At 44.2% G+C, this 15,827-nt stretch overlaps 1 protein-coding gene across 1 annotated transcript; it reads left to right on the plus strand.

Annotated features, from left to right (window-relative positions):
* The first annotated feature begins 13,927 nt into the window (after nucleotides 1-13,927).
* On the plus strand, nucleotides 13,928-15,621 carry LOC140203664 (probable G-protein coupled receptor 139). Its single transcript, XM_072269712.1, has 2 exons — nucleotides 13,928-13,997; nucleotides 14,714-15,621. The coding sequence occupies exons 1-2, from the start codon at nucleotides 13,928-13,930 to the stop codon at nucleotides 15,619-15,621; spliced, it is 978 nt and encodes a 325-aa protein (XP_072125813.1).
* Nucleotides 15,622-15,827: the final 206 nt, after the last annotated feature.

A 15,827-nucleotide genomic window follows, 5' to 3' on the forward strand; every position in this document is an offset into this window, starting at 1 on the left:
AACTGCCTTTGACAAAGCCATGCTGACTATTACTAATCATATTATGCCTCTCCAGTTGTTCATAAATCCTGCCTCTCAGGATCTTCTCCATCAACTTACCAAAAACTGAAGTAAGACTCGCTGGCCTTTAATTTCCTGGGCTATCTCTACTCCCTTTCTTGAATAAGGGAACAACATCCGCAACCCTCCAATCCTCCGAAACCGCTCCCGTCCTCATTGATGATGTAAAGATCATTACCAGAGGCTCAGCAATCTCCTCCCTTGCTTCCCACAGTAGCCTGGGGTACATCTCGTCCGGTCCCGGTGACTTATCCAACTTGATGTTTTCCAAAAGCTCCAGCACATCCTCTTCTTTAAAATCTACATGCTCAAGCTTTTCAGTCCACCGCAAGTCATCTCTACAATTGCTAAGATCCTTTTCCATAGTGAATACTGAAGCAAAGTATTCATTTAGTACTTCCGCTATTTCCTCTGGCTCCATACACACTTTTCCACTGTCACACTTGATTGGTCCTATTTTCTCACGTCTCATCCTCTTGCTCTTCACAAACTTGCAGAATGCCTTGGTGTTTTCCTTAATCCTGTCCACCAATACCTTCTTATGGCCCCTTCTTGCTCTCCTAATTTCATTCTTAAGCTTCTTCCTGCTAGCCTTATAATCTTCTAGATTCCTATCTTTACTTAGTTTGTTGAACCTTTCGTAAGCTCTTCTTTTCTTCTTGACTAGATTTACAACAGCCTTTGTACACCACGGATCCTGTACCCTACAATCCTTTCCATGTCTCATTGGAACGTACCTACTCAGAACCCCATGCAAATATCCCCTGAACATATGCCACATTTCTTCCGTACGTTTCCCTGAGAACATCTGTTTCCAATTTATGCTTCGAAGTTCCTGCCTGATAGCCTCATATTTCCCCTTACTCTAATTAAACGTTTCCCTAACTTATCTGTTTCTATCCCTCTCCAATGTTATGGTAAAGGAGATAGAATTGTGATCATTATCTCCAAAATGTTCTCCCACTGAGAGACCTGACACCTGACCAGGTTCATTTCCCAATACCAGATCAAGTACAGCCTCTCCTCTTGTAGGCTTATGTACATATTGTTTCAAGAAACCTTCCTGAACACATCTAACAAGCCCTCCTCCATCTAAACCCCTCAGTCTATGAAGACGCCAGTCAATATTCGGGAAATTAAAATCTCCCACCACAACAACCCTATTATTATTATTCCTTTCCAGAATCTGTCTCCCTATCTGCTCCTCGATGTCCCTGTTGCTATTGGGTGGTGACTTCACAACATGCATTTCCCTCTATTGTTATATCATCCACAAACATGGAATCCTGACTTGGAGATCCCTCCTCCATGTCACCAACTGAGGTACAAGGATCGTTCCCTGAGGTATTCCACCCTTACATGCCTCCATCCGCAAAGGAGCTCTTTTACTCCGAATCTCATGTCTTCCATTTTCAATGCATTTACTGCAATACTAAAAATCTGAATTAGATTTATTATTGTCGACTTAATGGCGTGATTTGCTGTTTATATTCCCCTCTTCTTCTTGAGAGAACTCACTGAAAAGAATCCTTCGTGAAATTAGTAACGCATTTCGCTTGATCTTAATCCACGGATTGGAAAGATTTTGTTATATGAAAGACCAAACAAATTACAATTTGTGCTTTTGTTATTTTATATCAAAGAAACAATTTCGGTACCCCTTTCTCTTGTGTGAACATTGGGTAAAATGTGCGCAGCCATTGTGAAGAACAGGAAGAGTATTGTGTGGCCAATTCACAAATTGCTTCTCATGCTTATCTCAAAATAAGCCAAATAATGTTTAAAAGTTTTAAGTGTGGCAATCGATCCCCCGGGTTCATGTGGATCAATAAACTCGACATTAATTCCTCACAGCTATGCTGACAAACTCGTATTCAGTTCGATATGTTTTAGATAATACGAAGGTGTTGTTCCGTTGCATTAGTAAATGAGATTTGTCTTGATTGACAATCCCCCATATTATAATAGATTGTCTTGCGTTGTGAGAGAGTAGCTCGGCTACATTATGAAAACACAGGTAGTGTTGTGTACATTGTTTACAATACATCATATTAACCTCATTTGCTACTTCGTTACATTTAGGACAGCGTGCCTCTGATACGCCCCATCTGATTCTTGTCCAATGCCAACGCCTTTGTCATATGATTTGGTTGCCCATAGATCCTCTCGAACCTTCGCTGCCAGTATCAAGTTACTCGCTCGAGCAAGAGTTGGTATCTGAATTCAGTCAAAACTCCTACGAAAATAATGCCGCGCATGACCTAATTATCACTAAACTTCGTGTCCCAGGAGTGCAAATATTACCCAACTTACATGAAAAATAAAGATCAAGAACAGCTGCTAAGCCAGTTTCTCTCAAATACTAACCCATATTGGGCAAAATGACTCTCCGCAGATTTCAAGCAACTGTAACTGAGAGAGTCTTTAGACGGTAGAAGCAACTTCTGCCTGACCCTCTGCCAAGAGGAGAGATGCTCGCTCCCCAGACCAAATGCACAGCAGAACCAGTGGTCCAGTTTATGCCATTACTACCCTGGGCTTACAGCATTTGTAGTTTCTGGCGAGTGCTTTACTAATCCAAGGACTATCCAAGTTCACTGTTCAAAGAATGTACAAATGAATCTGTGTATTGAGCTGTTTAAAAAGCGTTCCCAGGTACTTTATCGACCGCTACAGGGACGAGGTCCAGCACCTGACCGCGTGCCGTGCCGACAACAGCCTGGTCCTTAACACCCAGAAGACCCAGGAGATCATTGTGGACTTCAGGCATGCTAGGAGCCACACTCACGTCCCCATCTACATCAACGGAGCTGTAGTGGAGCGTGTATCAAGCTTCAAATTCCTTGGTGTCCACATTTCCGAGGATCTCACCTAGTCCTTGATCTCCTCCATCCTGGTCAAAAAGGTGCAACAGCGCCTTTATTTCCTGCGGAGCATCAAAGAAGCTCACCTCTGTCCCAGGATACTGACGGACTTTTACCGCTGTACCATTGAGAGCATACTCACCAGCTGCATCTCAGTGTGGTATGGCAATTGTCCCGTATCGGACCGCAAAGCACTCCAGCATGTGGTGAAAACTGCCCAACGGATTATCGGCACTCAATTGCCCACCATTGAGAACATCTACCATAAACGCTGCCTGGGCAGGGTGAAAAGCATTATCAGGGATGCATCTCACCCTAACCACGGACCTTTTACTCTCCTCCCATCCAGTAGGTGCTACAGGAGCCTCAGCTCCCGCACCAGCAGGCACAGGAAGAGCTTCTTCCCTTAGGCTGTGACACTGCTGAACCTCTCATCACAGCGCTAAGCAGTATTGCACCCATATTGTACTGTCTCAGTACTTTTATATTTGTGTGCTGTAGCACTTTTTTTATTCAGTTATTTTTGTAAATAACACTGTTCTTTGCATTTCTGGTCAGATGCTAAATGCATTTCATTGATTAGTATTTGTACTCGGCACAATGACAATAAAGTTGAATCTAATCTAATCTAATCTACTTTTAACGTTGTGTCGCGACTTTGTAACGTAGCATTAAGCTATCACACAGCCATTCCGTGGACAATATATGATTGACTTGCGCCTATTTTAAACCCGGGACTTCTGTTTTAATTTAACTTTTCAATGCACTGACGGTCAGATATATTCTAATGTTTAGTTGGGCCCGAAGGAGACTCAGGGGCCTGAGCAATGGAGAGAATCATAGCGATCTGAAGACGGAGAGCTGGAGAAAGTCCATCGTTTCACTCTTCGCCATCTCCGACAGTTTATTCTTTCTGTGGATGACATATGTTGCTGATTTCCTCAATGTGGAAATTCCAAATGAACCCTATTTCAGAGTTTCCGATTTCAATGGCCCAAGGGAAGTGGAAACAGCTTCCGTTGCTTAGCTGTTGCACCAATACCTGTATTTATCTGATGACCCACAGTCGGTTCAGAGAGGAATTAAAGAACGCTGTGCTGTTTCTCCAAAAACGTATTGCAGCTCTAAGAAGCTAGCGGATGTTCCAACTAGATTTTGACCTCCAATTTATTATGTGAGATTTTCTTTCTTATAGGGGAACGTCGAACTTCGACTCAGACCATGAGAGGCCTGCGTCGGGCATTTTCATTCCTTACCAAGGCACAGATTGGAAGTCTGTGTGGGGCGCCACTCCTCGCACAAACACTAGAGCAATGTGTGGTTAAGTGCCTTGCTCAAGGACACAAACACGCTGCCACAGCGTGCCTTATAACTGATAAGTTGTAATAAAGTTAGTCGTCCGCAGACGTGTAAAATGGATAACGAATAACCTTCCGGCATCTTTAATCTCGCCTGATTGTCAGACGTTGATACAAAAGCAAAATCAGAAACAAGAACAGAAGTAAAAGGGGTACCCAGATCCGATCATAGGTTTTCAAAATCAATGCTTCGAAGATCTATCCTGCGCATCTTCGCAAGAGTCGGGAAAACACCAAATAACAGCAATAGATTCCTGCCTTTCAAGGGGACAGACCTCGCCTTTGACGTCAACAACTTATCGTTCTCTTATTCTGAACTTCGGTCTATTTACCCAAGCGCCTGTTGCGTTGGAATAACCGGGTATCCACCGCCATTCAGGATATAGAATTGGAACTCATGTGATTTGTCTTCACATTTACCCTTAATTATTGACTGTTTCTTTTGTGGCCCGAATTACAGACTTCAGGAGAAAAACATATCGTTCCATTTCCACACTAGCAATTTCATTTGAACCTTTTTATGTTTTATAATGAGGTCCCGTCCATCTTCTGAAGAATAAAGTTACCTTCTTACCAAGGCCGTAAATCGATTTAAATAGAGCGGTCTGAATATAGTAGGAAATAATGACATAATGATGATGATAATCAGTTTAATAATAATAATAGTAATCTCAACGCTTTTGTTTCCTTCTTTCCTAGCATTGTGGTTCACTTGCCGCTCGGATGTAGTAACGGATCGAAGGGATGAACAGCGTTCAGAAAATGTGTGATATCAATTCCAGTATTGTGTATATTGTAGCCGTGTTTTCCATCTATCTCGTTATTGCATAACCTTCTAGGATATGTGGATATTTTTTCTCGTGTTTCTATATTTAGTTTTAAAATCAAACTCTTGGGACTACATTTTTCGCGGTTCCTCCCTGCCGGCTGCATCGATTCACACTTGACTAGATGAACTCCGAGCAGGCAGCTGTCAGCTTGACTGATCTTCCACTGTAAAGAGTCACTGAGTTCTCTCAAACGGACGTAGCCTTCGCTTCAACTTGTCCATTCTGATCAAGGTTCTTACCTGAGCATTCCCCACTTTATTCCGAGTTTTGTCTCTTCTTAATTTAGCTTGAATCTGCATACTGCATCCCGATCGACATGATTTAATGGCAAGGGAAGGATCAGGCAAGATATTATTCCTCGTCCAAAAGGAGTCTGTAAACTCTTGAAGAAGATTTCTATATCCTCCCTTGAACGCTGCATTTCAGATCGTCATGGATTGTGAGATATTGAGAAGCCATTCATACTGTTCCTTATTGAATGTACAACCTACTTTAATAGATTAGCAGGTGGAACGGGGAGGCACTTAGTTCCTTAATAAAGGAAGACGAACAAAATAATCTATGAGCACAAGTTAGTTCAGCCACTCAAATAGTTTATGCATATTATTCGAATTAATTCCATTTATGCAACTTGATTCTGATTGTTTTTCCTAACCTGATTTAATGCTTTAATTTGACATCTCAGACCTTGAATAGCAGTATCCTTTATCTCCTGTTGTACAAAGAATCTCTGGATTTCTGCATCGTTACTGAGGTCCAGCCACTTTGAGCAAATCCTCAGTTTTCTGTCTCATCATTAATGCCCTTGCCATCACTATCAGTTGCATTCAGTTTGTTACACACTGCTGCTTGATAATACCCGCCCCACTGAGAGCTTGCTGGATGTCCTTTGAAAAAGGGTCTGTGATACTCATTGCTTATGATGCCTGATGCTGCCCTGTTGGAATGGCCCGAGATGGAAACATCCGTGTAGGCATCTTTAATCCACGGAGTTACTGCTTCATCAAATCACACAATTATTATGACACAGGAGGAGGCTCTTCTGCTGCGGACCACATTCCGACTTCCATTGGAACAGCCGGCAGATTCCCTCTTTCTCTGTTGCCTTGAAAATTGTTTGCTCTGAAGATTCAAACTAGTTGTTTTACACGTTTCATTAACGCTGCAGCCAACGAGTTCCCGATCGCGAACACGCTTCAATTAAAAGATGCTTCTTTTTTTTTTTTTGGTTCACCTTCCCCCTTTGCCTAATCTGTTAACCCTGTGCCTCCTGTCCATTGCACTACTCCCTGATGTGATCCACTTCTCTCTGTCTACCTCACTGGAAGCCAAGCAAGCAGTCAACCTTCAAATTTTCCTTCAGTCTTCCCAGTTCCCTGGAGTGAAGGAGTTAGCCCTTTCAAATTTCTGGAATCTTGCTCAACAGAATTCCAGCACAAAAAGAAACTCATCCCTCTCCCTTCCCCAGTCAGCAGTTTGAATGGAAAGTTCACTTCCTGTCTCCCTGATCCGCCCGTCCGTCCTCTCCGCCTTCAGGCGCTACTTCCGAAGCAACTGCAGAAGATGTTACGCTTATCCTTTGAGCTGGTTCCCTTTCACTATTCAGTGGATACAATTTGTCTTTCCGGGTGAAATTTCGGGTCAATTTCAATTCCTGTAATGTAGGCACTGCATTCAGAGTCAATAACATGATCTCCGCTACTTTATAGAAATCAAATGTAAGTTGCTGATCTTTTGTAACGCACTTAATTCCGGTCTTCAGGGCGAACTGTGTGTCGCTTGAAACTCCCACCACAACGCATTGGTTTATGACTTCCTGTTCATTTGCTACGATTTGCACTTTAAATCATTCTGGGCTTATTTGTTTGCATTGTCACTCACTAAATGCTCCCATTAACTTGCAGGCCTCTCTATCTGACCTCACAAACACCCTGATCACAGATATTTGTTTTGCCCTGTCCATCACTCTAAATACACCGTCTAAACGTGCTAGCGAGTTTACGCTCTCCCCAAGGATCACAAGACAACAAGACAAAGGAGCAGAAGTAGACCATTCGGCCCATCGAGTCCGCTCCGCCATTTTATCATAATTCTCCCATTTAGTCCCACTCCCCTGCCTTCTCACCGTAACCTTTGATGCCCTGGCTACTCAGATACCTATCAATCTCTGCCTTAAATACACCCAATGACTTGGCTTCCACTGCTGCACGTGGCAACAAATTCCATAGATTCACCACCCTCTGGCTAAAAAAAGTTTCTTCGCATTTCTGTTCTGAATGGGCGTCCTTCAATCCTTAAAATCCTTAAGTCATGCCCTCTCGTACTAGACTCCCCCATCATGGGAAACAACTTTGCCACATCCACTCTGTCCATGCCTTTCAACATTCGAAATGTTTCTATGAGGTCTCCCCTCATTCTTCTAAACTCCAAGGAATACAGTCCAACAGCGGACAAACGTTCCTCATATGTTAACCCTCTCATTCCCGGAATCATTCTAGTGAATCTTCTCTGTACCCTCCCCAACGTCAGCACATCCTTTCTTAAATAAGGAGACCAAAACTGCCCACAGTACTCCAAGTGAGGTCTCACCAGCGCCTTATAGAGCCTCAACATCACATCCCTGCTCCTATACTCTATTCCTCTAGAAATGAATGCCAACATTGCATTCGCCTTCTTCTCCACCAACTCAACCTGGAGGTTAACCTTAAGGGTATCCTCTACGAGGACTCCCAAGTCCCGTTTCATCTCAGAACTTTGAATTCTTTCCCCATTTAAATAATAGTCTGCCCGTTTATTTTCTCTGCCAAAGTGCATAACCATACACTTTCTAACATTGTACTTCATTTGCCACTTCTCTGCCCATTCTTCCAATCTATCCAAGTCTCTCTGCAGACTCTCCATTTCCTCAGCACTACCGGCCCCTTCACCTATCTTCGTATCGTCAGCAAACTTAGCCACAAAGCCATCTATTCCATAATCCAAATCGTTGATGTACAACGTAAAAAGAAGCGGCCCCAACACGGAGCCCTGCGGAACACCACTGGTAACCGGCAGCCAACCAGAATAGGATCCCTTTATTCCCACTCTCTGTTTCCTGCCAATCGGCCAACGCTCTATCCACGTATGTAACTTTCCCGTAATTCCATGGGCTCTTATCTTGTTAAGCAGCCTCATGTGTGGCACCCTGTCAAAGGCCTTCTGAAAATCCAAATATACAACATCCACTGCATCTCCCTTGTCTAGCCTACTGGTAATTTCCTCAAAAAATTGCAATAGGTTTGTCAGGCAGGATTTTCCTTTAAGGAAACCATGTTGAGTTCTGCCTATCTTGTCATATGCCTCCAGGTACTCTGTAACCTCATCCTTGGCAATCGACTCCAACAACTTCCCAAACACCGATGTCAAGCTAACAGGTCTATAATTTCCTTTTTGCTTCCTTGCCTCCTTCTTAAATAGCGGAGTGACATTTGCAATCTTCCAGTCCTCTGGAACCATGCCAGAATCTATCGACTTTTGAAAGATCATCGCTAATGCCTCCGCAATCTCCACAGCTACTTCCTTCAGAACATGAGGGTGCATTCCATCTGGTCTGGGAGATTTATCTACCCTTAGACTATTCAGTTTCCTGAGTACTTTCTCTGTCGTAATTGTGACTGCGCACACTTCTCTTCCCTGCCACCCTTGAGTGTCCGCTATACTGCTGATGTCTTCCTCAGTGAAGACTGATGACCGGGCGAGTTTGACTCTCTGGATTGCAGCTACGCACTTTGAAGTGGAAGCATGCTTGCCATGTCCACCATAGAGATCACAGGATAAGGAGTAATGTTCAAGCAAGGCTGAAGCGATGAGGAACTCGACCGCCGCTACTTAGCATTTTACTGGCTAATGTACAGTCACTGAGCAGTAAGGTAGGGGACCTAACGGCAAGATTTCAGTGTCGGAGAAAATTGAGGGATGACTGCGCTCTGCGTTTCACTGAAACATTGCTCACCAGCGAACCTCCAGACACCATGTTCCATCCCAGGAGATTCTCGATCCAACGGATGGTCCAGGCGACAGCATCTGGAAAGGGCGAAGGCGGCGGAGTCTGCTTCATGATAAACTAATCATGATTCTCGGCAGTAGCGGCCTCGTCTCACCTCCTTGTTCACCCGGTTTCCAAAATCTATTGATAAATCGAAGACGAATAAATACATCACAGCTGTCACGGAATTTATAAAGACTCTGTGGACGAGCGTGACTCCACAAAATCATTCAGAGTCGTCCCCAACCAGAAGAACTGGATGAAACAAGAGACTGGCAATCTGTTGAGGGCCAGATCGGTTGCATTCAGTACTGGCGAATCAGGAAAGTACAAGAGGTTCAGTTATGATCACAGGAAAGCCGGCTCACATGCGAAATGGCAATTCCAGACCAAATTCGAACCACAAAGAGGTGCTCAATACCTGTGGCAGAGTTTGAGGGTCATCATCACTTACAAAGCAAAACCAAGCAACAAACGTGACAACAATGTTTCACTACCAGATGAGCTCAATGCCTGTTATGGTCGAACCTTCACGAACAAGGATGTTGCCTGGATTGGGGAGCATGCCTTATGAGAATAGGTTAAGTGAACTCGGCCTTTTCTCCTTGGAGCGACGGAGGATGAGAGGTGACCTGATAGAAGTGTATAAGATGATGAGGGGCGTTGATCGTGTGGATAGTCAGAGGCTTTTTTTCCCAGGGCTGAAATGGCTAGCACGAGAGGGCATAGTTTTAAGGTGCTTGGAAGGAGGTACAGAGGAGATGTCAGGAGTAAGTTTTTCACACAGAGAGTGGTGAGTGCATGGAATGGGCTGCCCGGTAACGGTGGTGGAGGCGGAAACGATAGGGTCTTTTAAGAGACTCCTGGATGGCTACATGGAGCTGAGAAAAATAGAGGGCTATGGGTAAACCTAGGTAGTTCTAAGGTAAGGACAGGTTCGGCACAGCTTTGTGGGCCGAAGGGCCTGTATTGTTCTGTAGGTTTTCTATGTTTCTATGTTTCTAACTCCCGCAGTCGCCGAGGACCCTGCCATTTCACGTGAGAGCGTCTTTCAGGAGGATGAACACACGAACAGCATCTGGCTCAGACAGTGTACTGGGCCGAGTATTAAATGGCTCTGTTAATCAGCTGGCTAGAATGTTTACTGGTACTTTCAACCTTTTACTTCCGCAGTGTAAGATAATCGATCATTCCAGTGCCGAAGAAGAGCGTGATAGCCTACCTCCTTTGCAACTATGCAAATGGGTCGTCGATTTCCCCACATGCAGTTCGGATTGGCAACTACATCGCCTTCACGATCCCCATCAGCATAGGTGCACCCCAGGCCTGAGTGCTTAGCCCCCCGTCTACTCGTTAACACCTATGATCGTGCGGCTAGGCACAGCTGCAACGCCGTATGTGGGTTTGCTGACGACATCACTGTCAAAGGTCCAATGAAAGGTGATGACAAATCAGCGTCTAAGAGGGAGATTGTAAATTTGGCTGAGTTGCACCGTTACAACAAACTCTTACTCAATGTCAGCAATATCAATGAATTGACTTCAGGAGAAAGAAATCGGAGGTCCAGAAGCCATCTCTCACTGGAGGATTAGAAGTGGAGAGGGCCAGCAAATTTAAATTCCTCGGTGTTGTTATTTCGGAATACCTGTCTTGATCCCGGCACGTAAGAGCAATCATAAAGAAAGCACCGTAGCGCATCTACTTCCTTGGGAATTTGAGGAGATTCTAAATGACATCCAAAACTTTGATAAACTTCTACAGATGTGTATTGGAGCGCATACTCACAGGTTGCAGCACAGTCTGGTATAAAAATGTCCTGGAACGGAAAATCCTACAAAAGCTGGCCCGTCACGGGTAAAGCCCTCCCCATTATTGAGCACATCTACACGAAGCATAATCGCATCCATCTTCAGGGATCCCGCCATCCAGGACATGCTCTCTTCTCGCTGATGCCATCAGGAAAAAGGTACAGGAGCCTCAAGACACCCACCACCAGATTCAGGAACAGTTATTACCTATGAACTCACTGTGATGCATTCGTCATCTCATGGTCTCGATATTTGTTGCTTATTTATTTATTTGTATTATGTATTTGTTTTGTACTTGCACAGCTTGTCCTCTTCCAATTAACTTTGGCAAGCCCCTCCCGCATGTCTTTGTAATTATCTTTACTCCACTGTAATAATGACACATTTGACTTTAACTTCTCCCTCTCAAACTGCAAGGTGAATTCTATCATATTATGATCATTGTCTCCTAAAGGTTCCTTTAACATAACCTCCTTAATCCGATCCCATTTATTACACAACACCCAATCCAGCGTTGCTGATTCCCAATTGGACTCAATCACAAGCAGTTATATAAATAGCTACCTCGTATGCATTTTGCAGATTCTCTATCTTGGGATCCAAATTCGGCAGCAACCTGATTTTCTTAATCTACTTGCATATTGAAATCCCCCCCCCCCCCATGACTGTCGTAACATTGTCCTTTTGACAGGCGTTTTCTATTTCCTGCTGTAATTTATATCCCCCATCTTGGCTACTCTTTCAGGCCCGTATATAATTGCCATCTGGGATGTTTTATCCTTTGCAGTTCCTAACTCTACCCAGAACTATTCTACATCTTCCGATCCTATCTCTCCTGTTTCTAAGGATTTGATTTTTTGTTTTTACTGATCAGCAGAGCCATGCCATCCTTCTGCCTACCTGCCCGTCCTTTCGATACAATGTGTACCCTTGGATGTTAAGCTTCCAACTATAATCTTCTTTCAGCCTCAACTTAGTGATGCCTACAACATCAGACTTGCTAATCTCTAACTACGTTACAAAGCCATCTACCTTATTCTGTATAATATATGCATTCAAATATAACACCTTCAATCTGCACCCGTCACCCTTTTCCATTTTACCTCCCGTTACGCTGCAGCTCATGGCACTGACTGCAATTTTGCCCTGTCATCTGCCTGTCCTTCCTGTCTCACTTCACACTGACTCTGATTGCATACCAACTGCCCCATCCTCAGCCCGACCGCTCTGATTCGCACCCACATGCCACATTCGTTTAAACCCTCCCCGACCCCTAAAAGCTCGAAATGATATTGGTCTCCCTGGCCTTCAAGTGTAACCCTTTTGTACACGTCATACCTCCCCCAGAAGACGTCACAATGATACAGAAATGTGAAACACTGCCCCCTGCACCCACGCATTCTTCTGTCATATAATCCTATTCTTACCCTCATTGGAGCGTGGCACAGGCAGAAATCTAGAGATTACAACTCTGGAGGTTCTGCTTTTCAGCTTTCTATCTATTTCTCTAAATTATTACTTCAAGACCTCCTTAATTTTCCCACTTGCGTCATTCGTGCCAATATGTACCGAGACTTCTGGCTGCTGTCGCTCCCGCTTTAGAATTCCGTGGACCCGATCCAAGGCGTTTCTAACCCTGGCACCTGGGAGGCAGTATATCATCTGGGTGTCTTTATCACGTCCACTGAATTTCATGTTTATTCCTCTAACTATGGAATCCCCTATTACTACTGTAGTTCTCTTCTCCCCCGCCCCTTCTGAGCCACAGCGCCAGACTTAATGCCAGAGGCCCGGTCGCTGCGGCTTCCTTTCTGGTAGGCCGTACCAACCCCTCCCGCCCTCCCGCAACAGTATCCAAAGCGGTATACTTGTTATTGAGGGCAATGGCCACACGTGGAACTCTGCGCTGGCTGCCCATTTCCTTTCCCTCTCCTAACAGTCACCCAGGTACCTGCCTCCTGCAACTTAGGGATAACTACTGCACCTCCCTGTAGCTGTTATCTATAACTTCCTGTTTCGCTTATGAGTCGAAGGTCACGAACTGTAGCTCCAGTCCCTTGGCACGCTCTCTGAAGAGATGCAGCGCAGTGCACCTGGCGCAGATGTGGTTATCCGGGAGGCTGGAGGTCTCCCAGAATTCCCACCACACAGCCCCTAGATCTATCCTCACTGCTCAAACTATGTACGAACAGATGAACAATGAAGAATAAAAAAGACAAACTTACCACATATGTACCTCGCCCACGCCTGTTGTCGACGAAGCCTGACGAGCCAGAGCCTCTCCACTCTAACACTGGTCCGCTCGCACAATGGCCACTCCGCTTGTCCCTACTTATTTTTATTTGCCCTTGCTAATGAATCTTTATTTGATTAGACCGCCAGAAAATACCGAAGGCCCGCGCATGCTCCTTTGTATATATATATATATATGATACACCTTTCCATCTGTAGGTGGGTAGTCCATTGTGAACAATGACTTCACTTGTTTCTGATGTCAAATTGGAGGTTCTTGTGTATTTTGGAAGATTAATTAGTACTCAGAGACGTCCTGTCATATAGAGGGGCAATCCTGAAGAAGGGACTCGGCCCGAAATGTCGACTGTTTATTCATTTCCATAGATATAGTCTGGCCTGCTGAGTTCCTCCAGCATTTTGTGTGTGTTGCTTTGGATTTCCCGCATCCGAGGATTTTCTCTTGTTTATAAATTGTATATTTCTTGGGCATGGTGTCCTGTGAGTGCAATTTCCATTGGATTCAGGCTCGCACAACGTGTTTCTGACGCTGTTGATTTCCGAAACACCTGCTAAGTCATCATGTAGGAGGGCAAGTGCTGAACTTGTTTGTGCAGGAAACGGAATAATTGGTGGAGTTAGTTGAATCTCTGTGGATTTCCAGCATCTTTAAATGAACGGCTTCTTGAAAGTTGGAAGCAGAGACTACCCGATCGACTACCATAGGATAGATCGTTGCTTCTCATACAAGATGCACGGCCGAATAAGTGGTCCCGTTTATGCTATTTACTACCCTGTACTCGCAGCTGTTGGAGTTCCAGGTGAGCCGCTTGACTAATCTATTCATTATCCAAACTATTTGAATAATGGAATTACCATGGTCGTCGACGACTAACGAAATGGCACACGGGGAATCCAAATTTCTATTGATGGGTTTATGTTTCATTGGCGGCTTTATTTCCCATGACGCTCGCTATTAATTTATCATTAAAATATGTTTCAGACATTTACGCACCATACCTATAGCTGTAAAATTCGTGACTTTTTTTTCAACAGGGGTATTACTGAGCAGACGTTACACAATGCTATAAAACGTGTGATGACTAGCACGCCGCTTTCCTGGATTTTATTTTTATTGCATGCAAGGAAGGGTTGATCATTCACTATCGGCCATTCTGTGAAGCCAATAATATGAACCGCCCGCTTCAAATACTGCAAAGGTCATGAATTTGTCAATAAATTAACAACCAAATTTCTACTCAATATGGCATGAATTCCTCAAGAGAGAGAAAAACAAATCAGAAACATCACAACAGGGGACCCGAAACGTCGACTGTACCTCTTCCTAGAGATGCTGCCTGGCCTGCTGCGTTCACCAGCAACTTTGATGTATGTTGCTATCCCAATTAATGAAACGAGTGTAACAGGGGAGATTATTGATATGAAATTGTCGGTGCAAGTTATATGAAATTTCGATTTTATTCTGAGAAAATCCGTTCACATTCCAGTTGTATAATTTAGCGTGCCTTCTCCGCAGTTAATGTATTGGCGATTGTGGTCTTGTGCCGAGGAAAATGCGGTCTCTCCAGATGCATCACGCGGTACCTGGTGTCGATGGCGGTGGCTGACCTGCTGGTCGTTATCTCCGCTGTCATATTCAATCGGATTGTTGGCATTTATTTTCCATTTAGTTTTATGTCCTTGACTCCGGCTTGTACTCTGAGCACGGTGATAATTTATGCAGTGACCGAGAGTTCGGTCTGGTTAACGGTCGCTTTCACCTTTGACCGATTCGTGGCCATTTGTTGCCCGAAGCTGAAAACGAACTATTGCACAGAGAGAACGGCGGCCGTGGTTGTCGGGACAATCGGTGTGTTGAGCTGTTTGAAGAGCGCTCCCTGGTACTTCATCTATGAACCGCTGTATACAATTAACAACGTACGGTGGTTCTGTAACATAGTATCCAGCTACTACACCTCAGTAGCATGGACAATATATGACTGGTTTGCGCGTATTTTAAATCCAGGGCTCCCGTTTGTCTTTATTTTCCTGCTGAATGGTCTGACCGTCAGACACATTCTAGTTGCCAATAAGGCTCGCGGGAGGCTTCGGTCTAATTCCAATGGAAAAATTGTTAACGACCCAGAGACTGAGCACCGAAAGAAGTCCATAATTTTACTCTTTGCAATCTCCGGTAGTTTTATCCTCCTGTGGATGACGTATGTAGTGGATTTTCTTTATGTGCAAATTTCAAATGAACCATATTTCAGTGGTTCCAATTTCAATGACCCAGGGTTCATTCGGCAAGAAAGTGGAAACATGCTTCAGCTGCTGAGCTGCTGCACCAACACCTGCATTTATGTGGCGACCCAAAGGAAGTTCAGAGAGGAATTAAAAACTGCGGCAAAGTACATTGGCAATCAAATTGCTGCATTGATAAAATAAAGTGCCGACACATTTTGGCCTCCTTGGGTTATATATCGTTGCCTGCACCTTTTGCGATCTGAAACTGCTGTTTAGCGAAAATCCATTTGAATGTATCATCGAATCCCCACACTTGCAATTAACGCGGCCTGGGCAATTCACTTGTCATAACCGTTTGTCCAATCAGTCCTTATAGTTATAGAGTCGTAGAGACAACCGTGAGGAAA

This window comes from Mobula birostris, chromosome 10 (genome assembly GCF_030028105.1).
Source record: "Mobula birostris isolate sMobBir1 chromosome 10, sMobBir1.hap1, whole genome shotgun sequence".
Lineage (NCBI taxonomy): Eukaryota > Metazoa > Chordata > Chondrichthyes > Myliobatiformes > Myliobatidae > Mobula > Mobula birostris.

Bases quoted from the DNA above. Each gene is read 5' to 3' on its own strand.
- LOC140203664 (XM_072269712.1), top strand. From the start codon at position 13,928: ATGCACGGCCGAATAAGTGGTCCCGTTTATGCTATTTACTACCCTGTA. The intron at 13,998-14,713 runs GTGAGCCGCTTG...CCTTCTCCGCAG, and splicing joins CGCAGCTGTTGGAGTTCCAG to TTAATGTATTGGCGATTGTG.